General features: G+C 50.1%; 1 protein-coding gene across 1 annotated transcript in view; it reads left to right on the top strand.

Annotated features, from left to right (window-relative positions):
* Nucleotides 1-18,963, top strand: part of LOC147121648 (5'-nucleotidase-like) — a 109,014-nt gene extending 90,051 nt beyond the window's left edge. The window contains exons 4-8 of the mRNA XM_085977980.1: nucleotides 8,533-8,720; nucleotides 11,185-11,293; nucleotides 16,093-16,242; nucleotides 17,550-17,750; nucleotides 17,843-18,963. Coding sequence (XP_085834106.1) covers nucleotides 8,533-8,720; nucleotides 11,185-11,293; nucleotides 16,093-16,242; nucleotides 17,550-17,750; nucleotides 17,843-18,012 — 818 coding nt within the window. The 3' untranslated portion in view covers nucleotides 18,013-18,963. The remainder of the gene's footprint in view (nucleotides 1-8,532; nucleotides 8,721-11,184; nucleotides 11,294-16,092; nucleotides 16,243-17,549; nucleotides 17,751-17,842) is intronic.
* The last annotated feature ends 8,509 nt before the right edge of the window (nucleotides 18,964-27,472 follow it).

Genomic DNA, 27,472 nt, shown 5'->3' with positions numbered 1-27,472 from the left:
TTCTTTTTCCCACTTTCTGCATGTTTCTTTTCAAATCTACATTTCCAGCAAAAAAAAAGTTGCTTTTAAAACACAAATTGTTTTTTAAAAAAGTTAATTAATTTGTAAATCTTTTCTCTAAGCTCTATAATTTTCCTACCTTTCACTGTTTTTGCAGGCCTCGAAGCCTGGGCCTCTGTTGCCCAGCCACGCCCGAGCTAGGCACCTCCCGTCCCGCTCAACAAGCGGCCCGCGATCGCTGCCATCTTTCTAAAGGCTGGCGGCGCGGGACTGAGGCGAGCGTAGCCATCGCCGCCATCTTAGTAAAGGCAGGCGGGGCGGGAGTCAGCGCGCGCGTCAACGTCGGCCCAGAGCAAAACGCGTCAACGATCGGCGGTCTTGAAGCCGTCTCGGGCGGGGGGCCGGTGCTCAGGAGGGTGGGGCTCAGGAGGGCAGGAAGGGGGGGGAAGGGTTACCCCGGCAACCGGGCCCGGCACTTTCTCACAGCCTCAAGCCGGCTCACGCCCATTCCCGGGGCTTGGCACCAGCGCAGACCCAGCCGCTATCGGCGGTCTTGAAGCCGGCTCGGGTGGGGGGCCGGGGCTCGGGAGGGCGGGGCTCCGGAGGGCGGAGGGTGCGGCTCGGGAGGGCGGGAACGGGTGGAAGGGTTACCCCGGCAACCGGGCCCGGCCGTCTCTCACAGCCTCAAGCCGGCTCACGCCCGTTCCCGGGGCTTGGCTCCATTTGCAGCCGCGGGCCACTCGCCCCCTCCCTCTTTGCTTCCCTCTGTCTCTCTCTCCTCCCCCCTCCCCTCCCTCTCCCCCCTCCCCTCCACTCTCCCCCTCTCTCTCCCCCCTGCCTCACCCTCTCTCTCTCCCCCTCTCTCTCTGCCCCCTCCCTCCCTCCCCCTCTCTCTCTCCCCCTCTCTCTGCCCCCTCCCTCCCCCTCTCTGACTCCTCCCTCCCCCTCTCTCTCTGCCCCCTCCCTCCCCCTCTCTCTCTGCCCCCTCCCTCCCGCTCAGCCCCCTCCCCCGCTCTCTCTGCCCCCTCCCTCCCCCTCTCTCTCTCTGCCCCCTCCCTCCCCCTCTCTCCCCCTCTCTCTCTGCCGCCTTCCTCCCCCTCTCTCTCTCCCCCTCTCTGTCTGCCCCCTCCCTCCCCTCTCTGTCTGCCCCCTGCCTCCCCCTCTCTCCCTCCCCCTCTCTCCCTCCCCCTCTCTCTCTGCCCCCTCCCTCCCCCTCTCTCTCTCTGCCCCCTCCCTCCCCCTCTCTCTCTCCCCCTCCCTCTCTCCCCCTCTCTCTCTCCCCCCAAGACTCTCTCTCTCTCTCCCCCACTCTATCTCTCCCCCAGTCTCTCTCTCTCTCTTCTCCCCCCCCAGTCTCTCTCTCTCTCCCCCAGTCTCTCTCTCTCTCTCTCCCCCAGTCTCTCTCTCTCTCTCTCTCTCTCTCTCCCCCCAGTCTCTCTCTCTCTCACCGCCCAGTCTCTCTCTCTCTCACCCCCCAGTCTCTCTCTCTCTCTCTCTTCTCCCCCCAGTCTCTCTCTCTCTCTCCCCCAGTCTCTCTCTCTCTCTCCCCCCAGTCTCTCTCTCTCTCTCTCCCCCACTCTCTCTCTCCTCCAGTCTCTCTCTCTCTTCTCCCCTCAGTCTCTCTCTCTTCTCCCCCAGTCTCTCTCTCTCTTCTCCCCCCAGTCTCTCGCTCTCTCTTCTTCCTCCCAGTCGCTCTCTCTCTCTCTTCCCCCCGTCGCTCTCTCTCTCTCTTCCCCCAGTCGCTCTCTCTCTCTTCCCCCAGTCGCTCTTTCTCTCTCTTCCCCCAGTCGCTCTCTCTCTCTTCCCCCCAGTCGCTCTCTCTCTCTCTTCCCCCAGTCGCTCTCTCTCTCTCTTCCCCCCAGTCGCTCTCTCTCTCTCTTCCCCCCCAGTCGCTCTCTCTCTCTATTCCCCCCAGTCGCTCGCTCTCCCTCTCTCTTCCCCCCAGTCGCTCACTCTCTTCCCCCCCCAGTCGCTCTCTCTCTTCCCCCCCCAGTCGCTCTCTCTCTTCCCCCCCCAGTCGCGCTCTCTCTTCCCCCCCAGTCGCGCTCTCTCTCCCCCAGTCGCTCTCTCTCTTCCCCCCAGTCGCTCTCTCTCTCCCCCCCAGTCGCTCTCTCTCTCTCTTCCCCCCCAGTCGCTCTCTCTCTCTCTTCCCCCCAGTCGCTCTCTCTCTCTCTTCCCCCCAGTCGCTCTCTCTCTTCCCCCCAGTCGCTCTCTCTCTTCCCCCCAGTCGCTCTCTCTCTTCCCCCCAGTCGCTCTCTCTCTCCCCCCCAGTCGCTCTCTCTCTCCCCCCCAGTCGCTCTCTCTCCCCCCCAGTCGCTCTCTCTCTCCCCCCCAGTCGCTCTCTCTCTCCCCCCCAGTCGCTCTCTCTCTCCCCCCAGTCGCTCTCTCTCTCCCCCCCAGTCGCTCTCTCTCTCCCCCCCAGTCGCTCTCTCTCTCCCCCCCAGTCGCTCTCTCTCTCCCCCCCAGTCGCTCTCTCTCTCCCCCCCAGTCGCTCTCTCTCTCCCCCCCAGTCGCTCTCTCTCTCCCCCCCAGTCGCTCTCTCTCTCCCCCCAGTCGCTCTCTCTCTCCCCCCCAGTCGCTCTCTCTCTCCCCCCCAGTCGCTCTCTCTCTCCCCCCCAGTCGCTCTCTCTCTCCCCCCAGTCGCTCTCTCTCTCCCCCCCAGTCGCTCTCTCTCTCCCCCCCAGTCGCTCTCTCTCTCCCCCCAGTCGCTCTCTCTCTCCCCCCCAGTCGCTCTCTCTCTCCCCCCCAGTCGCTCTCTCTCTCCCCCCCAGTCGCTCTCTCTCTCCCCCCCAGTCGCTCTCTCTCTCCCCCCCAGTCGCTCTCTCTCTCCCCCCCAGTCGCTCTCTCTCTCCCCCCCAGTCGCTCTCTCTCTCCCCCCCAGTCGCTCTCTCTCTCCCCCCCAGTCGCTCTCTCTCTCCCCCCCAGTCGCTCTCTCTCTCCCCCCCAGTCGCTCTCTCTCTCCCCCCCAGTCGCTCTCTCTCTCCCCCCCAGTCGCTCTCTCCCCCCCCCCCCTTCTCTCCCCCCCCAGTCGCTCTCTCTCTCCCCCCAGTCGCTCTCTCTCTCCCCCCAGTCGCTCTCTCTCTCCCCCCCAGTCGCTCTCTCTCTCCCCCCCAGTCGCTCTCTCTCTCCCCCCCAGTCGCTCTCTCTCTCCCCCCCAGTCGCTCTCTCTCTCCCCCCCAGTCGCTCTCTCTCTCCCCCCCAGTCGCTCTCTCTCTCCCCCCCCAGTCGCTCTCTCTCTCCCCCCCAGTCGCTCTCTCTCTCCCCCCCAGTCGCTCTCTCTCTCCCCCCCAGTCGCTCTCTCTCTCCCCCCAGTCGCTCTCTCTCTCCCCCCCAGTCGCTCTCTCTCTCCCCCCCAGTCGCTCTCTCTCTCCCCCCCAGTCGCTCTCTCTCTCCCCCCCAGTCGCTCTCTCTCTCCCCCCAGTCGCTCTCTCTCTCCCCCCCAGTCGCTCTCTCTCTCCCCCCCAGTCGCTCTCTCTCTCCCCCCAGTCGCTCTCTCTCTCCCCCCCAGACGCTCTCTCTCTCCCCCCCAGACGCTCTCTCTCTCCCCCCCAGTCGCTCTCTCTCTCCCCCCCAGTCGCTCTCTCTCTCCCCCCCAGTCGCTCTCTCTCTCCCCCCCAGTCGCTCTCTCTCTCCCCCCCAGTCGCTCTCTCTCTCCCCCCCAGTCGCTCTCTCTCTCCCCCCCAGTCGCTCTCTCTCTCCCCCCCAGTCGCTCTCTCTCTCCCCCCCAGTCGCTCTCTCTCTCCCCCCCAGTCGCTCTCTCTCTCCCCCCCAGTCGCTCTCTCTCTCCCCCCAGTCGCTCTCTCTCTCCCCCCAGTCGCTCTCTCTCTCCCCCCCAGTCGCTCTCTCTCTCCCCCCCAGTCGCTCTCTCTCTCCCCCCCAGTCGCACTCTCTCTCCCCCCAGTCGCTCTCTCTCTCCCCCCCCAGTCGCTCTCTCTCTCCCCCCCCCAGTCGCTCTCTCTCTCCCCCCCAGTCGCTCTCTCTCTCCCCCAGTCGCTCTCTCTCTCCCCCCAGTCGCTCTCTCTCTTCCCCCCAGTCGCTCTCTCTCTTCCCCCCAGTCGCTCTCTCTCTTCCCCCCAGTCGCTCTCTCTCTTCCCCCCAGTGGCTCTCTCTCTTCCCCCCAGTCGCTCTCTCTCTTCCCCCCAGTCGCTCTCTCTCTTCCCCCCAGTCGCTCTCTCTCTTCCCCCCAGTCGCTCTCTCTCTTCCCCCCCAGTCGCTCTCTCTCTTCCCCCCCAGTCGCTCTCTCTCTTCCCCCCCCAGTCGCTCTCTCTCTTCCCCCCAGTCGCTCTCTCTCTTCCCCCCAGTCGCTCTCTCTCTTCCCCCAGTCGCTCTCTCTCTTCCCCCCAGTCGCTCTCTCTCTTCCCCCCAGTCGCTCTCTCTCTTCCCCCCAGTCGCTCTCTCTCTTCCCCCCCCGTCGCTCGCTCTCTTCCCCCCAGTCGCTCGCTCTCTTCCCCCCAGTCGCTCGCTCTCTTCCCCCCAGTCGCTCGCTCTCTTCCCCCCAGTCGCTCGCTCTCTTCCCCCCCAGTCGCTCTCTCTCTTCCCCCCAGTCGCTCTCTCTCTTCCCCCAGTCGCTCTCTCTCTTCCCCCCAGTCGCTCTCTCTCCTCCCCCCAGTCGCTCTCTCTCTTCCCCCCAGTCGCTCTCTCTCTTCCCCCCCGTCGCTCTCTCTCTTCCCCCCAGTCGCTCGCTCTCTTCCCCCGTCGCTCGTTTTCAGCTCGCTCGTCTCTTCCACCCAGTCGCTCGCTCTCTTCCCCCCAGTCGCTCGCTCTCTTCCCCCCAGTCGCTCGCTCTCTTCCCCCAGTCGCTCGCTCTCTTCCCCCCAGTCGCTCGCTCTCTTCCCCCCCAGTCGCTCGCTCTCTTCCCCCCAGTCGCTCGCTCTCTTCCCCCCAGTCGCTCTCGTCTCTCTTCCCCCCCAGTCGCTCTCTCTCTTCCCCCCGTCGCTCTCTCGTCTCTTCTCCCCCCAGTCGCTCTCTCTCTTCCCCCCAGTCGCTCTCTCTCTTCCCCCCAGTCGCTCTCTCTCTCCCCCCAGTCGCTCTCTCTCCTTCCCCCAGTCGCTCTCTCTCTTCCCCCCAGTCGCTCTCTCTCTTCCCCCCAGTCGCTCTCTCTCTTCCCCCAGTCGCTCTCTCTCTTCCCCCCAGTCGCTCTCTCTCTTCCCCCCAGTCGCGCTCTCTCTTCCCCCCAGTCGCTCTCTCTCTTCCCCCCAGTCGCTCTCTCTCTTCCCCCCCAGTCGCTCTCTCTCTTGCCCCCAGTCGCTCTCTCTCTTCCCCCCCCAGTCGCTCTCTCTCTTCCCCCCCAGTCGCTCTCTCTCTTCCCCCCAGTCGCTCTCTCTCTTCCCCCCAGTCGCTCTCTCTCTTCCCCCCAGTCGCTCTCTCTCTTCCCCCCCAGTCGCTCTCTCTCTTCCCCCCCAGTCGCTCTCTCTCTTCCCCCCCAGTCGCTCTCTCTCTTCCCCCCCAGTCGCTCTCTCTCTTACCCCCCCAGTCGCTCTCTCTCTTCCCCCCAGTCGCTCTCTCTCTTCCCCCCAGTCGCTCTCTCTTCCCCCCCAGTCGCTCTCTCTCTTCCCCCCCAGTCGCTCTCTCTCTTCCTCCCAGTCGCTCTCTCTCTCTCCCCCAGTCGCTCTCTCTCTTCCCCCCCCGTCGCTCTCTCTCTTCCCCCCAGTCGCTCTCTCTCTTCCTCCCAGTCGCTCTCTCTCTTCCCCCCCCGTCGCTCTCTCTCTTCCTCCCAGTCGCTCTCTCTCTTCCCCCCCCGTCGCTCTCTCTCTTCCCCCCAGTCGCTCTCTCTCTTCCCCCCCAGTCGCTCTCTCTCTTCCTCCCAGTCGCTCTCTCTCTCTCCTCCAACAACAACATGCCCTCAAAAAAGCCTCGGCACCGCCGGGCACTTCTGCTAGTAATTATATACAGTAATACCATATTGCCACCCCACTGTCTCATGATTTGAGACAATCAGACAAACTGTTATAAATCAGTGGGCCTTTAGTTAGTGGTAGCATTCCCCCCACCACTCTGAGTTCGAAGGTGAAGGGTTCGAGCCCCACTAAAGACAGCCCCAGCGAGTGGAGACTGAATTATGGTCTCTAAATACTGGGTTGACATCCAGCGGGCTAAACTCGGGTCCAGATTGAGTGAGCACTGGTTCAGTGGTAGTATTCTCGCTTCTGAGTCAGAAGGGTTGGGTGCGGGCCCCACTCCAGACAGCTCTGGTGAGTGTAGCACTGGAACTCTGAGTCCTGGGTTGACGCCCAGCCGGGGTACCTGAGTCCGATGTGTGTGGGTGCACCTCTGCATCGTGAAAGTGTCGGTGGGGATCTTTAGTGTTGGTTGCAGCTCACCTAGGAAAAGGTACTCCTGAAGATAAAAACCCCTGAGCCACTCTTCCCTAGTAAGAGACAGAACAATCTCGTGTGTGTGTGACTTCAGTTAGGGCCTGCTCTAGGGCAGAACACAATGGACAGACTCACAATTAGCATTTATAAAATTAATTCTAAAATCCTGAAATCAATTAAGATAAAAATAAAGATGTCCGTCTTTACAGGGTGTTAAGCATGTCCTGGGCGGGATGCACAACGGAAAATCTGGCAGAGAGGATTGCATGCCCCTTACAGAACCCAATGGATTTTTCTTTTACTTATTTTAATGAAAGGAAATTGAGCCAGGTTCTGTTACTGGCAAACAATCCTCCCCACCAGATTTTCCTTCCTGCTTTCTGCCCAAATGTTGCTTAATGCTCAGGTGGGAAAAAATGAAAATCTGCTCCAATATGTCAGTGTTGTGAAATGGTCACATTTACACCAGTGAGCTTTGTATTGGCCTGTTATCAACCATTCTATAGTCTATCTCACTTTCTGATATGTTAACATGTAATCCATTTTTGTATACATAACTTTAAAAAAAATCCCAGTGTTCATTACTCATTTTCATTGAAGTTATTTTGTTCTATAAAATCCCATGTAAGTGTCTGATATTGCAGCCCGTATACACAGTGCAAAACAACCGCCCTGTTCACACTTCTGTAAATGTCACTCTGTTAATTGTTCATCAATATGAGTCTGAACACCTTATTGTTTATTATTGGCATCTTTGTCAAAAAAATGTCAGTTTTAAATAATTTCATTCATTTTATGGTAACTATAAAATATCTTAGTCCACTTCTGTTCACAGTTCTTATCGTCTACATTCTATATTTTGTACTACAGTGTACTTGCATGAACTTCTCTGAATGGGTATGCCCGAGGTAAGTGTGTAGAAGAAGCTGTACAGTTAGGAGCGATGCACTGTGTACGTAGGTTAATGTTTCAAACTACATCACCCTACACAACCTCAGACTCCTTGATCTGCATGATTGACATCTTATACATTTACTTAAAGAGAGGTGCGATCCTATATTTCTATGGATCACAAATGACTTTTGTGTCTGAATCCATTTTGTGTTTCTTACACAGTGGATTACTTTTCTGTAATGCACAGAAAGTATTATCTATGAAATAATCACAGTGACTAAGCTTAGAGCCGTTCTCAATTAGGAATGATTAAAAGTGATATTTCTAGTGACTAATATCATTGCGTCAGGCCATAGAAAACAAAAACATCAGGTCTAATTTGGAACCAGATCTACTGAACAAAAGATAAACAGCAATATAATACACCTATAGGTCGCAACTGATATACTAAGCTACTCTATTGTAGACAAGCCTTTTTTTAATATCGGTTTCTAACTGCAGGAGCTAGCTCGTCTAACGTACCTTTCTCTGAATATTCCAACCAACTCAACTCAGTGATTTGAACAATTAGATTATTTAAATGTCCCTCAGTTACCAGAGCTGAGTTGATTTGAATAACTACCAGTCATACACATAACTGAGCAAACCACAGTATGGGGGAAAAATTCAGTATCACCCCGTTTGGGACGCGATTATCGGCCGTGCGCAAAGTTTAGCGCCTAGCGCTAATTATCGCCTCCAACTGCAAACTTGGCTTTTATCACCCCCGGAGTTGATTGGAGCGCTTAATCAGGTGCTACACGCCTCTCTTAAGGCGCAAAGGCCGAGGAGCGAGGCGTTACCTTAGAACGCTGGCGAAGCTCGTGTGATGTCAGTCAGCAATGGAACACAGACACAATGGCGCCAGCCAGTTCTTAAAGGGGAGGGCTGATCTTGCTCTCCATCGACACCCTGCTCATTGCAGCTTTGAATCTTGGCCTGAAGAGACCAGTACATCAAATCTGCTGGAAAGAACAATGGAGAGGCCCAGGGAAAGAGCTCAGAGTGCAGCCCCCACAATCCATGGCATGCGTTGAGTTCACTGTTCCTGGCTGCTCCCACTGGGGGGAAAGCAGGCTGGGGCTCGAATGCGGGACCTCCTGCGGTCGAATAGCCTGCCGACGCTCATTACGAAGGGTCAGGCACTAATAGTGCCGCCTTGGGGAGGGCAAACGGTGCCTGCAGCACCCCACCCCGGCAATGCCTGGAGGAGAAAAGGAAAAAACTGGCAAGGAATATCATTTAATTTTATAAATCAATGACATTATGGGCGTCTGATATTCAGTTCCATTGACCAGATCTCCTGTCTTACCTTCAGATGAGGTGCTGCTGGCAGATGTAAACAACTGGAAAAAGACACTTGCCAATTATTCAAAGGAAGTCATTGGGAAAACTCTGGTGTATCTGAATGGAACCACTGAGGAGTGCAGGAATCGGGAATGCAATATGGGGAATTTAATCTGTGAAGCTATGGTAAGAAACAACCGCCGAGCCATGTACTTCATGCACATAAACCCAGCCGAATGTGACTGTCTGCCATTTCTTTAACTAAAGTAGGGGAGGGATGCCTTCACTTTATTTTCTGTCCCTTGTCCAGGTAATCTGAGTTGTGCAGTGGTTGAATGATACAGATCAATGATTTATCAGCCTCATATTTACACTGTCTCTCTGGTTTTTTGCCCTCCCCCTCCAGTTCCCTACCCGTCCCACTGCTCTCTGCTGAAAGGTGGAAAGTTGTTCCGGGATATGTTTCCACACTCGGTACCTTTCCCTTCTGGCCATTCCCCAGTGTGAGTGAGCACCGTCAGTGACTGCTGACCGGCTAGAGGTCCACACTTTGGATTCTGCCATCCACGTACGGCCACATCCATCAGAGCTCCATGGAAACTAATCACCAGCAGGAAACTTACCCAATATTTCCTCTTAGCCAGGTGACCAAGTGATGATGGTGGGGAGGAACCTAGGGGAAGCGATTGCTGCTCCAGAGATAACATTAGGGGTGCATTGCACCCCCAAATTTGATCTTGTAGGCCCTGCCCTGAACTCTGACTATATTTTTATGCTACTTGGTTTAACAGTGGTCCCTCATTGCTGGGTTAATGACTTCACTGAAACAGCTGAAGGAATCAGTTTGAGGTGAAGGTGCTATGCAATAGTGCACTGGAATCCCATGACTCTATTTCGAAGAAGAGCAGGGGAGTTCTCCCTAGTGCCCTCAATCAACATCACAAAAGCAGATTATCTGGCCATTATCACATTGCTGTTTGTGGGAGCTTGCTGCGCAAAAATTGGCTGCTGCATTTCCCACAATGCAACAGTGATCAAAAGTAATTTAAGAGCTTTGGGACCTCCCGAGGCCATGACAGGCGCTATATTAATGCAAGTCCTTTTCTTTCATCCTCTGAATATCCACATTGACTTCACTCCTTGGCTTTTTACAAAATGATGAGTGGGGGCAGTCCCGTATAGAGCACGAATCTTCAACACCCGCTGAAACCTGAGCCTGTTTTAAAATGAGTACAATAGCAAAATACTGCAGATGCTGGAAATCCGAAATAACAACAGAAAATGCTGGAAAAACTCAGCAGGCCAGGCAACATCCGTGGAGAGAAATTGGAGTGACGTTTCGGGTCTAACACTTTTTCAAACTCGAAAGGAAATAAAATAGATCGAAGGCAGGGCTGCGATAGAACAAAAGAAGTAAAAGAAGTAAAAGAGACATTAAGAGGTATTCAAAACCAGACGAGATGGTAATAGGACAGTGGAGACAAAAGACAGCAAGATTAGGTGTGAAGTGTACTGGCAGGATGGGAGACAGCTGCCGTGTGGGAGAGAGGAAAAAAAAGGAAAGGGGGGGGAAGGGAAGATCCAAAACAAAGGGGTGGAAAAAAATATAAGTAAAAATAAAAGTAAAATGCGGAACACCTCCGTTCAGTCCGTAAGGGTGACCCCGAGCTTCCGGTCGCCTGTCATTTTAATTCACCGCTCCATTCCCACTCAGACCTCACCGTCCTTGGCCTCTTGCATTGTTCCACGGAAGCTCAACGTAAACTCGAGGAACAGCACCTCATCTTCCGATTAGGCACTCTGCAGCCTTCCGGTCTCAATATCGAGTTCAACAATTTCAGATCATAACCTCGGCCCCTATTACATTTTTACTTATATTTTTTTTCCACCCCTTTGTTTTGGATCTTCCCTTCCCCCCCCCTTTCCTTTTTTATTTCTCTCTCCCACACAGCAGCTGTCTCCCATCCTGCCAGTACACTTCACACTTAATCTTGCCGTCTTTTGTCTCCACTGTCCTATTACCATCTCATCTGGTTTTGAATACCTCTTAATGTCTCTTTTACTTCTTTTACTTCTTTTGTTCTATCGCAGCCCTGCCTTCGATCTATTTTATTTCCTTTCCAGTTTGAAAAAGGGTTAGACCCGAAACGTCACTCTAATTTCTCTCCACGGATGTTGCCTGACCACCTGAGTTTTTCCAGCATTTTCTGTTGTTATTTAAAATGAGTACAGCTGGGCTGGCCAGCTGGGGATGAGGTTGCTAAATTGCAACTTTAGTGCCAAATTAGAGACAATTTAGTGCTGTGGGCAACATGCACTGTGGAACTGGGTTGAGACTATCTACAAATCCAGTGCATGTCCGCCTCTTACAGCCAATAGGGAGAGGAAATGTGAAAAGGCAATCCATTGCAACACCTCCATTCCTCATATACCCTAATTATATCAATTTAGAATGAAACTCAAACTATTTTTATAGGTTTGACCATGATAATTGAGCCATGTATGTTGGGATCTCACTAGCCAGGAGATGGCTGTAACACTACATGCAGAGAGCGCAGTGGTGGGAATGAATGCCCTGCAGAAGTGTGGAGTAGGAATAATCTAAGTGAGTTGACGGAACCTACACCGCTCTCCTCCTTCTCTCTTTCAGATCTACCAAAATATCCGAAAACCAGATGAAAGGTTTTGGAGCCACGTCTCCATTTGTTTGATGCAAGGTGGCGGAATCCGTGGGCCCATTGACGAGCAGAGTAACAACGGTATGTAGGTCAGCTAATAGTCCACAAATACTTCTATCTCTGGTGAACAGTGTCGCCTTTAGTTAAAACTCACCTCAACTGGAAAGTATTAATGAATTGAAAACATTTAAAAAATGTTGTCAAATTCAATTCGTGGTCATCCTTGAGCTTTATTGAGATTTAAGAGTTGTTGGACGTTTAGCATGAAGGAGAAGAGCAAGCCTCTTAGAGGATCCTTTAGCAGTGGAGGAGATTCTAGTTGAGAATCGAGGAGAAAGTGAGGCCAGGAATGTTAACAGATGAAGAATGAGTAAGGGTGGAACCACTAAAAGTAAGAGCTTGACTGTTGGTTGGGCTTTAAAGAAACATGAAGACACCATGTAATTGAACAGGTTAAAACAAAGCTTTGACGGGCATGGGGGACATGGAGGTGTGCTGACTCAGTCGTTGCATTGTGAGAGGAATGGAAGTTGGACTTGAACCTTGATCTAGAGGCAGAAGGACGGAGTATCACCCACAGTCCTGTTCAATCACCCTGACCATGCGTTGAAACATTACAATCAAAGGCCCAATTATTGAATCAGAGTTCACCAAAACTGTATATTATACTGAGTTAGCTATTAATCAGCTTGTGATCCATACAAGATAGTGAGTAGTCCAGTAACACACAAGATAAATAGAAACTAAACTAAAACTTAAAAGAAAGACATATGGGGTAGAGTTTTCACTTGGGCACACTCGGCGATGCGGGTGCAAATTGCACCCAAAGTTGTGCCAGTTTTGATGTTTTTTTCCTCGAGATTTTGCTCAAACTCGTTTGGATATCGCCGAACGCAGAATATGCCGTGAACCAGCCCAATTGGGGAGCGTTTTAACACATCAATTTTTTAAATTATGCTTTAAAAAAAATCCTTGATTTTTGAAGCGTGGTAACTGGGTGCAGATTAACACAGCTGGAAATGGGTTTATCACCAAAAATAAGAGTTTTTAATCAGAGTGTCTTAGCCCACCACCTGTGAGTTACCTGATTTTAAATGACTGAAAATGACTTTCAGAAAATATACAGAACCACCTGCAAGTTATATTGGGGTACAGCGGTCAGTTTTTTAGTAAATTAAAAGAAAATTACATTCAAAACCTTTTAAAACGTATCCTCGTGCCCAAAAGAACCAGTTTAATTTTTGGAGCCTCCTCGCAAAGGGGCGCAATTAGTGGAAACTCCCAATGGCGATTCATTCATCCGCTGGGTGTTGCCAGGTTTGTGGGTGGGGCGATGTTTTTTAAACTAGCGCAAAAGATCGCGTAAACCCGAGTTGCGCTGAACGTAATTCACACGTAAAATTTCATGATATTTTTGCGCAGGTTACGCTGATTTCAGGCACATTGGGCTGAAAAAACAGCGCAAACGAGCGAAAACTCAATCCCATTGATTGTTAGAGTTAACAATACTAAATAAAATCCTGAGCAATATAGAAGGTGTCATGGGGGGTGAACAGGGAGATTAGAAGTGCTAAAAGGGAATAAGAAAAAAAGGCAAACTGATAATATAAAAGGAAATAGAAAAGGCTTTTATAATCATGTAAAAAGTAAACAAATAGTGAGAGAGATGATAGGACCAGTCAGGGCTGAAGGAGAGAGTCTGATTGTAGAGAATGAAGGTATATGTTGGAGATGTTAAATGAATATTTTGTCTCGCTTTTAACAAATGATGAGGAGGATATGGAACAGTTGTTGGGATAACTGTAGAAGAGGAATTATATCTGAAATCATTCGCAAAACTCAAGATGGATAAGTCACGGGCCCTGATAGAATGCACCTGGGCTGTTGAAAGAAGACAGGATATAGCAGAGGCTCTGGCCACAATTTTTCAATCCATATAATATAAAAGCATAACATAACATCTTAGTTTAATAAATTAGACTAGGATAAAACAGGGAACTGTCACCCAGTTAGTCTAACGTAGTTTGTGACAAACCCATAGAATCTGTAATTTGAGCTAAAATTAGTAATCATTTAGGAATGCATGGGTTAATCAACAATTTTTGATTGAAAAGTTTAATCATTTTTCAAAGAAGTGAGTTATTGGATAGATAAAGGGAATGTAGTAATGGGGATGTTCACTAATGACTGCACAGTGTTTAGTGCCATTCACAAATCCTCAGACAATGAAGCAGTCCATGCCCACATGCGACAAGACCTGGATGACGTTCAGTCTTGGGCTGATTAGTGGCAGGTAACATTTGCGCCACAGAAGTGCCAGGCAATGACTATCTCCAACAAGGGAGAGTCTAACCACCGCCCCATGACATTCAGTGGTATTACCATCGCCGAATCCCCCACCATCAACATCCTGGGGGTCACCATTGACCAAAAACTTAACTGCACCAGCCACATAAATACTGTGGCAACAAGAGCAGATCAGAGGCTAGGTATTCTGCGGCGAGTGTCTCACCTCCTGACTCACCAAAGCCTTTCCACCATCTACAAGGTACAAATCAGAAGTGTGATGGAATATTCTCCATTTGCCTGGATGAGTGCAGCTCCAACAACACACAAGAAGCTCAACACCATCCAGGACATAGCAGCCCACTTGATTGGCACCCCATCCACCACCTTAACCATTCACTCCCTCCACCACCGGCGTACCGTGGCTGCAGTGTGTACCATCTACAAGATGCACTGCAGCAACTTGCCAAGGCTTCTTCGGCAGCACCTTCCAAACCCGTGACCTCTTCCACCTAGAAGGACAAGGGCAGTAGGTGTATGGGGAACACCACCACCTCCAAGACCCCTCCAAGTCACACACCATCCTGACTTGGAAATATATCGCCATTCCTTCATCGTTGCTGGGTCAAAATCCTGGAACTCCCTCCCTAACAGCACTGTGGGAGTACCTTCACCACACGGATTGCAGCGGTTCAAGAAGGCGGCTCACCACCACCTTCTCAAGGGCAATTAGGAATGGGCAATAAATGCTGGCCTTGCCAGCGACGCCCACATCCCATGAATGAATAAAAAAAAGATGGACTTTTCCGAAGGTGTTATTTAAGGTGTCTAACAAGAGGCTTGGGATGTTTTGATACATTAAAGGTGCTATATAAATGCAAGGTGTTGTTAGAAAATTCAGACATACGGTATAAGAGGAAATGGTGCAGCACTGATAGAAAGTTGTTTGATAGTCAGGAAACAGAGTTAGGGTGAGTGGATGTTGCGCAGGTTGGAGTGGGATATCCCAGGGCTCAGTGCTGGGCCCACTTCTTTCCTACATATCGATGATTTGGACATGGGTGCAGGAAGCACAATCTCAAAACCTGCGGATGACAAAATGCAGGGTTTGGTAAACAGTGAGGAGGATCGCAACAGATTTGAGGAAGGCATAGACAGGTTAATAGATTTTTGTCTGATTACGTTACTGTGAAGAGCCTTGCAACTTTTTACTACATCAAAGACATTATATAAATGCAAGTTATCATCGTTGTGTTAGAAAGAGGGAAACAGGTGGTAGATGCACCTTAATAATGTGGATAAGTGTGAATATATTTTTGAACAAAGTACAATACAATGAATGGGGGAAGCTCCACAGATGCTGCCTGACCTGCTGAGTATTTCAAGCATTTCCTGTTGTTATTTCAGATTTCCAGCATCCGCAGTATTTTGCTATTGAATGAATGGGGGAGTACACTCAATGGAAAGGCAGGGAAGGGGGCAGATGAATAGAGAGATCTCGGGGTTCATTCCCTGAAGTGAGAATGCAGGTGGATAAAACCTTAAAAAGGGCAAAAGCATTTTAAAATCTAAATAGGGGTACAGAATACAAGAGTAAAGAAGTAATGATAAATTTGTACAAAAAATTGTTAATGCCACAGTTTGTGTGAAGTTTTTTTATTCGTTCCTGGGATGTGGGCGTCGCTGGCAAGGCCAACAGTTATTGCCCATCCCTAATTGCTATTGAGAAGGTGGTGGTGAGCTGGCATTTCAGAGGGCAGTAAATAGTCAACCACATTTCTGTGGGTCTGGAGTCACATATAGGCCAGACCGGGTAAGGACGGCAGATTTCTTTCCCTAAAGGACATTAGTGAACCAGATGGATTTTTATGACAATCCGATAGTTTCATGGTCACCATTACTGATACTGGCTTTTTATCCCAGAATTTAAAAAATTTTAATTAACTGAAATTAAATTCCCCAGCTGCCGTGGTGGGATTTATCCACAGATCATTAATCCAGGCCTCTGGATTACTAGTCCAGTAACATAATCACTATGCTACTGTACCCTGTTTGGGTGCCCCATTATAGAAAGGACATTAAAGCCACAGGAAGCGTACGGTGTGGATTCACCAGGGGGATGCCAGGGATGGGAGTCTATAGGTATGAGGAGAGACTTGAGGTACAGGGACTATTCCCACTGGAGCAGAGAAGATCAAGAGGAAATATAATACATTTTTTTTAAATTATGCAGAGTTTTGAATAGGGTAAGAATTTCCACTGGTTGGGGAGTCAATGATAAGGAGTCATCAATTTAGAATTATTACTGAGAGAATGAGGAGAGAGGTTGGAAGAAACTTTTTGACAGAGTGTTGGAGTTTCATGAAAAACTTTGCCAGAGAGAGAGGTTGCCACAGGCAGAGACCACTGCACCTTTTTAAAGAAAACTGGATAAATATTTGAAGTTGAGATAACTAAATAGGTGGACTTGAAATGTAAAACTCCTCAGTTTAGGATACAAAAACTCAGCTGAATGAATGTAAAAAGCTGGAAGTGGGAAATGGTCCATTGCAATCAAATAAAATAATGGGTTCATCTTTTTTCCCTATGCACAGGAACAATAGTAGTAGAAAATCTTTTAAGTGTTTTACCATTTGGAAGTACTATTGATCTGCTTGAGGTCCGAGGATCAACGTTAAAAGCAGCTTTTGAACATTCTGTCAGAAGATATGGGCAGAACACCGGGGAGTTCTTGCAGGTGTCTGGTAAGGTCATTCCCCACTGCTGCACGTGGCACCGTCCTACAAGCCTACAAGTTGCCGAAAGACAACAGCCAGTCCCTTCTGTGGCAATAAAACATTTCAGCAGTCATTCATACCTCTTTTGACAATGTTGCTTGTTACTTTAAAACCATGAAGGAGACACACTCCTCAGCTGGGGTTCATGAATGTGCGATTTTATCTTGCTGAACTGGTACTTCCTCAAAATGGGAGCGGTAGATTCGTTAACACCAATTACATCCCAAGCCCAGTTTTACCCGGAGTGGGGGCGTGGATGGGGGAGGGGGGGGCGATAGGCCCGCAAGATCCAAACGAAAGAACCCTTTTAATATGCATATCTCTCCCCCAGACACCCCGCTCTCTCCCCCAGTCCCCGCTCTCTCCCCCAGTCCCCGCTCTCTCCCCCAGTCCCCGCTCTCTCCCCCAGTCCCCGCTCTCTCCCCCAGTCCCCGCTCTCTCCCCCAGTCCCCCCGCTCTCTCCCCCAGTCCCCGCTCTCTCCCCCAGTCACCCCGCCCTCTCCCCCAGTCCCCCCGCTCTCTCCCCCAGTCCCCCCGCTCTCTCCCCCAGTCCCCGCTCTCTCCCCCAGTCCCCGCTCTCTCCCCCAGTCCCCGCTCTCTCCCCCAGTCCCCGCTCCCTCCCCCAGTCCCCGATCTCTTCCCCAGTCACCGCTCTCTTGGGGGGCCGGGGCGAGGGGAGGCATTCAGCGGGACAGATTCCAGGTGGAGGGTTTCAGCAGGGGGGTTTCAGGCGTTCAGGGTTCAGTGGGAGAATTTCAAGGGGACAGGTTCAGGGAGAGGGGTTCAGGGGGGAGGAGACAGGTTCACGGGGGAGTGGTTCAAGGGGGAGGGGTTCAGGTGGGAAGGTTTTCGGGGGACGGGGTTCAAGGGGGAGGGGTTCAGGCGGAAGGGTTCAAAGGGGGTGAGGTTCAGGGGGGTGGTTCAGGGGGAAGTGGTTCGGGGGAGGGGTTCAGTGGAAGTAGTTCAATGGGAGGGTTCAGGGAGAGGAGTTCAGGGGGAAGTTTTCAGGGGGGCAGGTTTCAGTGGGGAGAGTTCAGGTGGGAGAGTTCAGGGAGGAGGGGTTCAGGGAGAGTGGTTCAAATGGAGGATTCAGGGGGGACGGTTTCAGGAGGGAGGGTTCAAGGGGAGGGGTTTCAGAGCAAGTGTTCAGGGGGTGTGGTTCAGGGGGAGGGAGGGGAAGGGTTTCAGACACACACCCATTGTGTGCCTCAAGTGATTGTTTGCAATGTTGATTCTCTCCCTGCTACCAAGACTGACATGATGACATTTCCTAGGTGTCCACATAGCCTTCGACCTGAGTAGAATCTCGGGACACAGGGTGGTCATGCTGAAGGTTCTTTGCTCAGACTGCCGTGTGCCACACTATGAACCGCTCGATGTCTCCAAAGTTTACAAAATCGTTGTCAACTCCTACATTGCTGGAGGTGGAGATGGGTTCACCATGTTGAAGAATGAAAACTTGAAACACGACACTGGTAAACACACATTTTCAAACCATGTTCAACCCACCTGCCAATATTGCTATGAAATGTTCCTTTAATCGGGGTTTTTATTTTTGCTGCTCCAGGTGACACAGATCTTTCAGTCGTTGCAAATTACATCAGCGAAATGCAGCGAGTCTACCCTGGAGTCGATGGAAGAATATCATTTATCGGAAACGGTGGCTCACGGCTATGCATTAATCTGAAAATCGGATTGGTTTTTGTCTCACTTTATGCATGGTTTTTTCAATTTTGACGATTATGACCAGTTAATTAGTTGCTATAAAAGTATTTAGTGAAGTAGCTGTTTGCCTTTTTTTAAATGTTTTAATAAAATTTGCCCATTCCGAGAGAAGTTAATCATACTTTCTGTTTTAGCACTGGCGGGTTGATCCCCTGGCTTGTCGCTCACTCCCAACAGGCACAACAGTTCCTCGGTAATGGAGTGGGGCTGTACAGTGCAGCCACCTAGTGCAAAATGAAAGACTTCAATTTACTTAACACCTTTCACCACCTCAGGACATCCCAAAGTGCTTTACAGCCAATGAAGTACTTTTTGAAGTGTGGTCACTGTTGTAATGTAGGAAATGCGGCAGCCAATTTGCGCACAGCAAGCTCCCACAAACTTCTTAGGCTCTTAAAGTGTGCAAGTCTTCTTAAAGTAGGCAATGTGATAATGACCAGATCATCTGTTGTTAGTTGTTGGTTGAGGGATAAATATTGGCCCCAGGACACCGTGTTAGGGTAAGGGTTAACCCTAACCCCACTCTTCTTCAAAATAGTGCCATGAGATCTTTTATGCCCACTTGAGAGGGCAGATGGGGCCTTGGTTCAACATCTTATTATAAAGATGGCACCTCCAACAGTGCTGCACACCCTCAGTACTGGACTGGACCATCAGCCTGGATTTTGTGCTCAGGCTTCTACCGTGAACCCACAACCATCTCACTCCGAGGGCGAGAGTGCTACCCACTTTTTAAAAAAAAAATAATATATTGAACATTAAGAACATTTGTAACATCGTGATCATTACATTGTATGATACAAATCAATTCTACCGCCCTGCACAGCCATTCCGCCACCACATTTTAACATCAAAACTTGAAGTTTAATTTGTCACCTGTAACGTATATTAATCGATTGTACTTTAAAAATTGGTTGTAAAATACTGTCCTTAAATTCCTTTCTGAATAAAACATCCACAGAGCCTTATAATGGTCTTTTTGTGGCGGTTCCACCGGGTGTCCCTTACACACATAATATATATAATTCACTTTAACCTAACTATACGTGTATTACTTACCTGTTTGGGCCATTGCCCCTTTAACTTACCTGTGGGGGCCGTTGCCCCTTTAAGACGCGCCCTAGCGCGCTGACATCACATCACACATTGCGTGACGTATGCACGACAGCCGCCGGCACAGCCCGGCCTACCGCGACTTCGGCCGCATCGGCTGGCAGACATGAGCGACGCGATCCCCCGTGGCAAGCGCCGGCTCAGCTCGGCCTCCAGCTCCTGCTACCGCGGTCGCGACTTCGGCCTCAACGGCCAGCCTCCGCACCGGGTGAACGCGCTGACGTATCGGCGCGGGTCACATGACCGCCCCAAGCGCGGCCAACGCGCTAGCGTCAGGACACGGTCACATGACATCCGAAGAGCGGGAAAAAGTCAGGGTAAGAGCTATCTCGCATTGCTCCTGTATAAAGCCAGCTTACCTGTTGTATTTCGGCAGTTCCAGTTAATAAACAACTTAGTGATTATTCATCCGAACTCGAACTAAATTATTTAGTAGGCATTCGTCCCGAGAGGTCAACACGAATACCTACAATTGGTGACCCCGAAACCGTGAACGTTTTTCACGGCCGAAGCACAGCCAACAACACCTCCAACGACGTGAGTATGGACGCTCATCAATTCCTACACTACAATTGGTGACCCCGTATCCGTGAACGTTTTTCACGGAAGAAACGCGCATCCTGAACCTCGTCTTCACAGACGACGACCGACGAACAACCGACTCCGTGGACGGTTTTCACGGAGGAAGCACACAGCCTGAACCTGGCGACCCCGTTTTTATGAACGTATTCGCAAGGGCAGCACAGCCTGGAGGAGATCATGTTTTTCACGGACAAAAAAACAGCCGGACCTCGATTTTGCGAACGTTTTTCGCAAAAGAAGCACACCATGGAAGCACCAGCCGTTTTGCTGTCGCTGCCGCACTTCAGGGAGAAACAACCGCCCTCGTGCTTTGGCAAGGTAGAAGCCCAGTTCGCCGGGACCATCGACGCGGAGCAGACCACGCATTTGCTTACTGCCCCCGCGTTCGACTTTTCTACCGCCATGCGGTTCGTCCGCCCATACGTCCAACGCAACAGCAAGTATAAATCTCTCCAAGCGCGGGGTACAGCATGTTCGGGCCCACAAGATCGGAGCGCGCCCGGCGGGGATACCACGAGGACTCACCCCTGTGAACCATGAGAACTCTCTAGCCGAGCGAATAGCCTTCCTACAGGAACAGTGAAAGAAAACCTACCAAAAGCAGGTTACTATTCCTTCTACTGTTTCATTACTGATATCAGGACTTGTAATATCCATATGTTCTGCAAAACTGCGTTTACTGGCTATAAACGAGGCTTTTGCAACCAAAGAAAGCACACTGCTCTCCTGCAGATTGAGGGGGTTTCTTGCCGCGCTGAAACGGACCTTTACCTGGGCACGAGAGGTGCCTACATCTACAAAGCTAAGAACAGCACTGTCACTCCTGGTGGTAAACCACACAAGACTCGTGCTCATTCAAACAGTGGCATGGTCCATGCCAAGTCCAGCAGTAACCTGCCTACCAGGGCAAGGGGGCACAGGATTCGTGCGAAGCTGTACCCATCAAGGATTTGAAGCACAGCTGCACGTCAATTGACAAATAACAAATGTTTCCTCGTCCGCTTAGTTAACTTCCAGTTCCTTTAGCACCGCAAGGCACAGATTTGAACGTAATGTTGAGATGAGACATCACCGATGACTTCTGTCCGCTCTACTGTTTAAAATGGCGTTCCCGAAGCCTCTCAGAGACTTAATGCAATGACGGTGACCATTTTCTTCGGAAGACACACTCAGAACCTTAATTGCCGAAAAGAGCGTCTACGTAGCAGTCTCGCTCAGTGAATCCTTCCGGTTGGCTTGTTTGGGAAATATTGCGATAAATCCGCAGCGCAGCCTCCTTACACCATCGCTACAGCCAACGAGACTCACAAACCATCCTTTTTAGGATCTGCCTTTGACATGCGTGTGATTGATTGCCCAGTCCTCAACAGACAAGTAGGGCAAGATTCAGAGACGGTGCTCAAGATGCACACCCCCTTGCTCAATCGCTTCCTCAATGTTGCTGCCTCACCAGTTTTTCGTTTCAAACGCTTTGGCAGGGGCACGCAAGGGGTAAAATTGTTGCGTCACCCTGTGGACAGTGGCTTTTCTAATTGCCTTCCTCATGAAGAACTCGATTCGGTCACTCCCATCAGTGATGAGGATTCGAAAAAATGCGGCTCAACACAGGCCAGTGAACCTTTTAGTCCGACTATCATCCTAAACGTTCCTTCCCACTTTGAAGCATCTGAAATTCAAAAATGAATAAAGCTTCAATCAACATGCTCCGTATTGCAGAGCCATACATTACATGGGAATATCCAAAGCTGAAGTCTGTCCGTGAATTGATTTACAAACGTGGTTTCGACAGATCGAACACCAGCGCATCGCTTTCACTGCCAATGCCTCGATTGCAAAGCAGCTGCTTGGAAAGTATGACATAATTTGTATTGGCGATCTGATCCATGGGATCTACACAGTCGGCAAGAACTTCAACATGGCCAACGATGTCTTGTGGCCCTTCAAACTGTCCTCGCCACGTGGTGGCATGAACGAAAAGACAATACCTTTTGTTGAGGGTGGTGCTGCTGGTAACAGAAAAGACCGAATCAACAGAATGATCAGAACTAGGGGCCTGCCCGTCTCCAACTCCGACGCTTGGACAGCACCTGACGCGGGCCGACATTTGCCATTCTAGCTCGTTACATGCCGATGCTGTTTTTCAGCCACTCGCTCGCTGCGGCCGCCCATTCCCCCTTAACAAACGTAAACATCTACTGACGCAGCAAACATCGAGGACGGGTCCAACGGACAGCCCGCGGCCGCGATCGGCCACGTGAAAGTTGCAGTCCGCACCGAGCACTGCTCTGCATAGCAACGGCTCACTCTCCGTTGTGTGATCGTCGTAGCACTATGGTACGCACCGTTCTGTGCATGCCAGGCTCCCAACGATTATGGTCACCTGTCGGCGAGTTCACCAACCTCGCCCGTAAAGTCCTTCTGGATCGCCCGGTTGGCGTTCCTGCAGAGTTCGTCAGAACAAGGACTTCTACCATCAACAGAGCGATCGCCCGCGTCCGCCCGACCTGCCCGTCACTCTGACATGGCCTGCTGTTTCGCACGTTTCCACGGTCCTTCGCCTGACGGATACGTTTTATTCGCCATGATGTGCGTAAGGATCCGCTGACGACTAGCATCTTCAGACCTCGCCCGCCAAGTCGAGACAGCACGCCCACTGAGACCAACTGCTCGTCAGACCATCTCATCTTTGGACTTTCGTTAAAGCGAATTCTGGGGGGGGGGGCGCATGTGGCGGTTCCACCGGGTGTCCCTTACACATATAATGTATATAATTCACTTTAACCTAACTATACGTGTATTACTTACCTGTTTGGGCCATTGCCCCTTTAACTTACCTGTAGGGGCCGTTGCCCCTTTAAGACGCGCCCTAGCGCGCTGACGTCACATCACGCATTGCGTGACATACGCGCGACAACCGCCGGCACAGCCCAGCCTACCGCGACTTTGGCCGCATCGGCTGGCAGACATGAGCGACGCAATCCCCCGCGGCAAGCGCTGGCTCAGCTCGGCCTCCAGCTCCTGCTACCGCGGTCGCGACTTCGGCCTCAATGGCCAGCCTCCGCACCGGGTGAACACGCCAACGTATCGGCGCGGGTCACGTGACCGCCCCAAGCGCGGGCCAACGCGCTAGCGTCAGGACGCGGTCACATGACAGCCGAAGAGTGGGAAAACGTGACTAAGCGTGATGACGTCATCACGCTCTCCCGAGGACTATGGACTCAGTCCTCATGGAGTCCCCGTCGGGGTAAGACCTATCTCGCATTGCTCCTGTATAAAGCCAGCTTACCTGTTGTATTTCGTCAGTTCCAGTTAATAAACAACTTAGTGATTATTCATCCGAACTCGAACTAAATTATTTAGTAGGCATTCGTCCCGAGAGGTCAACACGAATACCTACATTTTAGCTTATATTTAAAATACTCTTTTAGATTGATTCTCCTCCCCTTAAAAAACAGAGCATTCCTTCTTTGCACAAGCACGAATCTAGCCAAGCTGAACATTAAATTAATTGCCGCTCCGCTAGACTCTGGCAGACTCTCCTGCAATCCCCATCTCAAAATTGAGTCCCACGGGATTCCCATTCTCGCTATTTGGTCCCCACCCAGCAAAAAAGCTTCACACAACTGTCGAACATAGTACTTAAAGTCATTTAACTGCGGACATAACACCAGTAAATGGGACAGAGTCTCATCCTGTGTCCCACACATTGGGCAAGTTGCCGCCTCCACTCGTCCAATCTTGCACAAGACCGTCATGGTAAAAATCTGGTTATGAGCCAATTTGAAATCCAGTTCAATCCATTCTGGGCATTTAAAATTCGCCCACACTCCCTTCTAAATCCTGTTGAAGTCCAGCTGTGGGTATATACTCTGCCAAAACTCCTGACCAGCAGGTGTCTTGAATCTCCATTCTCTGAATACCTCATAGAAATCTCGAGTATTACAGATGTCAAATTGGACTAACTCTCCCCCTTTCTCCAGTACAAAGCTTGGAAAAGCAGGACGCATTTTACTTCCTTTGGAGATTTCCGCATTTATTTCTTCCATCCAATCCTGTGGCATTGCCCTCACAATCATCTCATACATGATTCCTATTGCTTTTCCTTCTACCTCCTGATCCTCCTCCCACACCATGTCCCTCACTATCGCTTCCGGCAACCAACCTGGAATCACCTCGTATAATACATCTTTCACCGATATAATCCCAGCTTTTATAAAAGCTTGATTAAATTAAACCTCTCCTTCGATGTTGACCCACCTGTTCAAAAATAAAGGCTGTTCTAAAAATTCCTCAGCCCCCTTGGGCATAAACTGCACACTTTTTAAAAATTGAGCCCAAGTCTCTACAACCCCCTTATAAAACCTAGGGAGAAGCTTAATCGATTTCAAAAACATATTATTGTATTCCATATACAATATCTCCTGCCCTCCTATCCCACTTCGTTTAAAAAAATGCTCAAAACGACTCTTCCAAAAACTTGAACTTGACTTCTGAAGAAATCTCTTCACCCATTTGATTCTAAAGGATTTTTTCTTCAAATCAATACCTGGGAAGTTGAGTCCTCCCTGATTTCTCCGTCCAATGATGGTATTGTAAGCCACCAAGGCTGGTTTCCCTTCCCATAAAAACCTCACACAAGCCTCTCGGATGGACTTTTCTGCCCACTCAGGAATATCCTCCACCATCAATAAGTACCATAGCTTAGATAGCAGGAGAGCAGACACCACTGTCGCTCTTCCTTGCACTTTCAACCACCTTCTTTCCCATCTTCCCAAAATCTTTTTAATTTTCATAACCTTCGGTTCCCAATTTAATCGATCCACTTCTTCCCTGTCTTTCTTGCACCCCATATGCACCCCCAGAACTTCCAAAACCTCCACCACCTTAAAGGGACATACCCCCAACCATTCCCCCCTACCCCTCCCTGCAACCAGGCATTGGGACTTACTATAATTCACTCTGGCACCTGAAGCTCTACAATATTCCTCCACTACCTCCATAGCTTTCCTCACTGACTCCCCATTTCTCAATGTTAAGGTTGTGTCATCTGCATATTGGTGTATCACCAACACCAGCCCGGAACTGGGTACCACAATCCCAACTACACCTTGTTTCTTTCGCATCATGTAACCTAATGGTTCTGCTACCAATGTGTATAGCAGTGGGGACAGGGGACAACCCTGTCTCACTGATCTCTGTATCAGAAAATACTTAGATAAAAAACCATTACATTTAACACAGCTAAATATGTTTGAATAAAAAATCCTTATCCACTGAATGAAATTTTCCTTGAAACCAAATGCTTCCAAAACCTTCAATAAAAACTCATGAGAGACCCTATCAAAGGCTTTCTCTTGATCTATCTTTAATACATAAGCCTCCCTCCCACTCTCTTCCATGAGCTCTATCGCATCTCGGATTGAGACCACAGAGTCTGCGATGTCCCGGCCTATGACTCCATAGGACTGAGAGGGCCAAACTATCTCCGGTAACACCTCCTTCAAACGATTTGCCATAACCCTCGCCAAGATCTTATAATCCACATTTAATAGTGTGATGGGCCTCCAATTCTTCAGATCCCGTCTATCCCCTTTATTTTTATAAGCTAAGTTTATGATACCTCTCCTCATAGATGGGGCCAGGCTTCCCTCAATTTTAATTTCCTTAAAAACTTCTAAGAGCAATGGACTTAAAATCTCAAAAAATTCCCAATAAAATTCTGCACTTAGTCCATCGGACCCTGGGCTTTTCCCCCCTTCATTCCACTTATTGCTATTTTTATTTCCGCTAATCCTACTTCTTTATCACACATGCTTCTCTCATCCTCCTTTAAACCCTTTTCAATAAAAGCAGTAACCTTCTCCATCGCCAAATTGGAAATGTCTTCTTTTGTATACAGCTCTTGATAAAAGCTGCTAGCCGCCTCCAAAATCTCCTCACTTTCATGAATGATCTTCTCCCCAACCTTCAACTCTTCAATTAACGATAATCTCTGTCGCAGCTTCTCTTGCTCTAGAAAATATCTAGTGCATCTTTTGCCCTCCAATGCATCTCTAGCCTTTGCATGGAGAATGGGCCCTTCGCATTTTTCAGCTTGCAATAATTCCCACTCTTCCTTTAGCACCCGAAACTTAGTCTCAGCTCCCTTATCCCCTCCGTCAACTGCTTTACAGACATCCATAAACCTTTTGTTTATATTCTCTTCTCGATGCCGGTTAGCTGCCGCCCTCTTTTTCCCATAACGTACCGAAAAAACTTTTACCTCATATTTGAAATTGTCCCACCAAACTCTTCTTTCTTTCAAGAACAAAAGTTCCTTCCGAGCATTCTTTATTATATTTATAATCCCTTCTTTATAAGCACTTTCCTTCAGGTATTGATTGTTTAAAATCCACACCCCTAAACCGATCTTAACTCTGCTGTTCCTAATTCTAAGAACCAAAGCCGAGTGATCACTAAAAAATACTTTTTTATAATAAATCTCCATCACCTCCGAACTTAACCCCGCATTAACACAAAATCTATTCGGCTCTGTTTTAAAACATCACCCACCCAACCCGCTCTGGAGAACTCCCTTTTTATGGGGTTCCGGTCCCTCCATAAGTCTCTCAAATTTAAATTTGCCATCATTTTTATAATCATCCCTCTGGAGTTATCCTCTTTAAAGGTCATCTGGGCTGAAATGTTCATCCAAGATAAAAATACATTAAAATCCCCCACTATACAAGGATTTTCCACCTCTGCCACTTCAGTGAATAACCCCCGAAAAAACTCACGACGCTTGCAATGGTCGTTCAGTGCATAGATATTAAAAAGATCGCAATTAAATCCCTCCAATTTTACCCTTAGCCGTAAAAATCTCCCCTTTGTGTCCTTGTCCACCAAGGCAACGTTCTCTTCTATGGACGGACTCACCAAAACAGCCACCCCGCTACGGTTATTGTTTGCACAACTTGCAAACACCTCTCCCTTCCAAACCTTCTGAACTCTTTCTAGAATATCCTCATCCCAAAAGGTTTCTTGCAGACACAACAAGTCCGTGCCTTTAAAACCCTGCAACAACTGCTGCAATTTCTTCTCACCCCTCAGTCCGTTCACATTGATCGAGACCAATGTAATCATGGCTCCAAAGAAGGGAAGTATGCCCAATAATCTCCCCATCATTTAATCTCTGGCTCTTCCCTCCTCTCATGCTCCTTCTCAACTTTTCAGGCAGCTGTTGCTTTTTCCTGCAGCCTCCGGCTCTTTTTCACCTCCTGTTTGACCCCTCCCTGCTGTTTCAGCCTCTTCCTTGCCTTAAGTTTGGACCCAGGAGCTGCCCTTTCTCCCTCCTTCTGCCCCTCACTAACCTTTCCCTTTCCACATGATGCCACCCCATCCCCGACTTCCATGTCTCTGTCCCCCTCTAATTCCTCACACTCAAGCTCTTCTGCAACCCCCTGTGTCTGCTCCCCGTCAGATACATAATCCTGCTCCCCGTCAGATACTTCATCTCCCATAGAGAGTCTTCCTGCTATCGCAGTTTCTCCCACTGTGCCGCCCCCTTCGACCACGTCTCTACCTCTGACCCTTGCACCTTGTTCCCTCACTCCATGGGACAATGGCGCACCTAAATTGTTCCCTTCTGACGTCTCTATCTCGCCGATCCCATTCTGCTGTCCCTTTAAGGCTCCTGCCTCTTGCACCCTCTCCCCGCCCTGCCCCCTCCCGCTCACCAAAATATCCAACTCCCCACCTCTCCCCGGAGCACTCGCTTCCACCACACACCCTGCTCCTG

Source organism: Somniosus microcephalus, chromosome 3 (assembly GCF_052327205.1).
Source record: "Somniosus microcephalus isolate GS21.2 chromosome 3, FLI_Smic_1.0, whole genome shotgun sequence".
NCBI lineage: Eukaryota > Metazoa > Chordata > Chondrichthyes > Squaliformes > Somniosidae > Somniosus > Somniosus microcephalus.
Note: the sequence above shows the minus strand (reverse complement) of the source record. Positions and strands in the feature narration are given on the sequence as shown.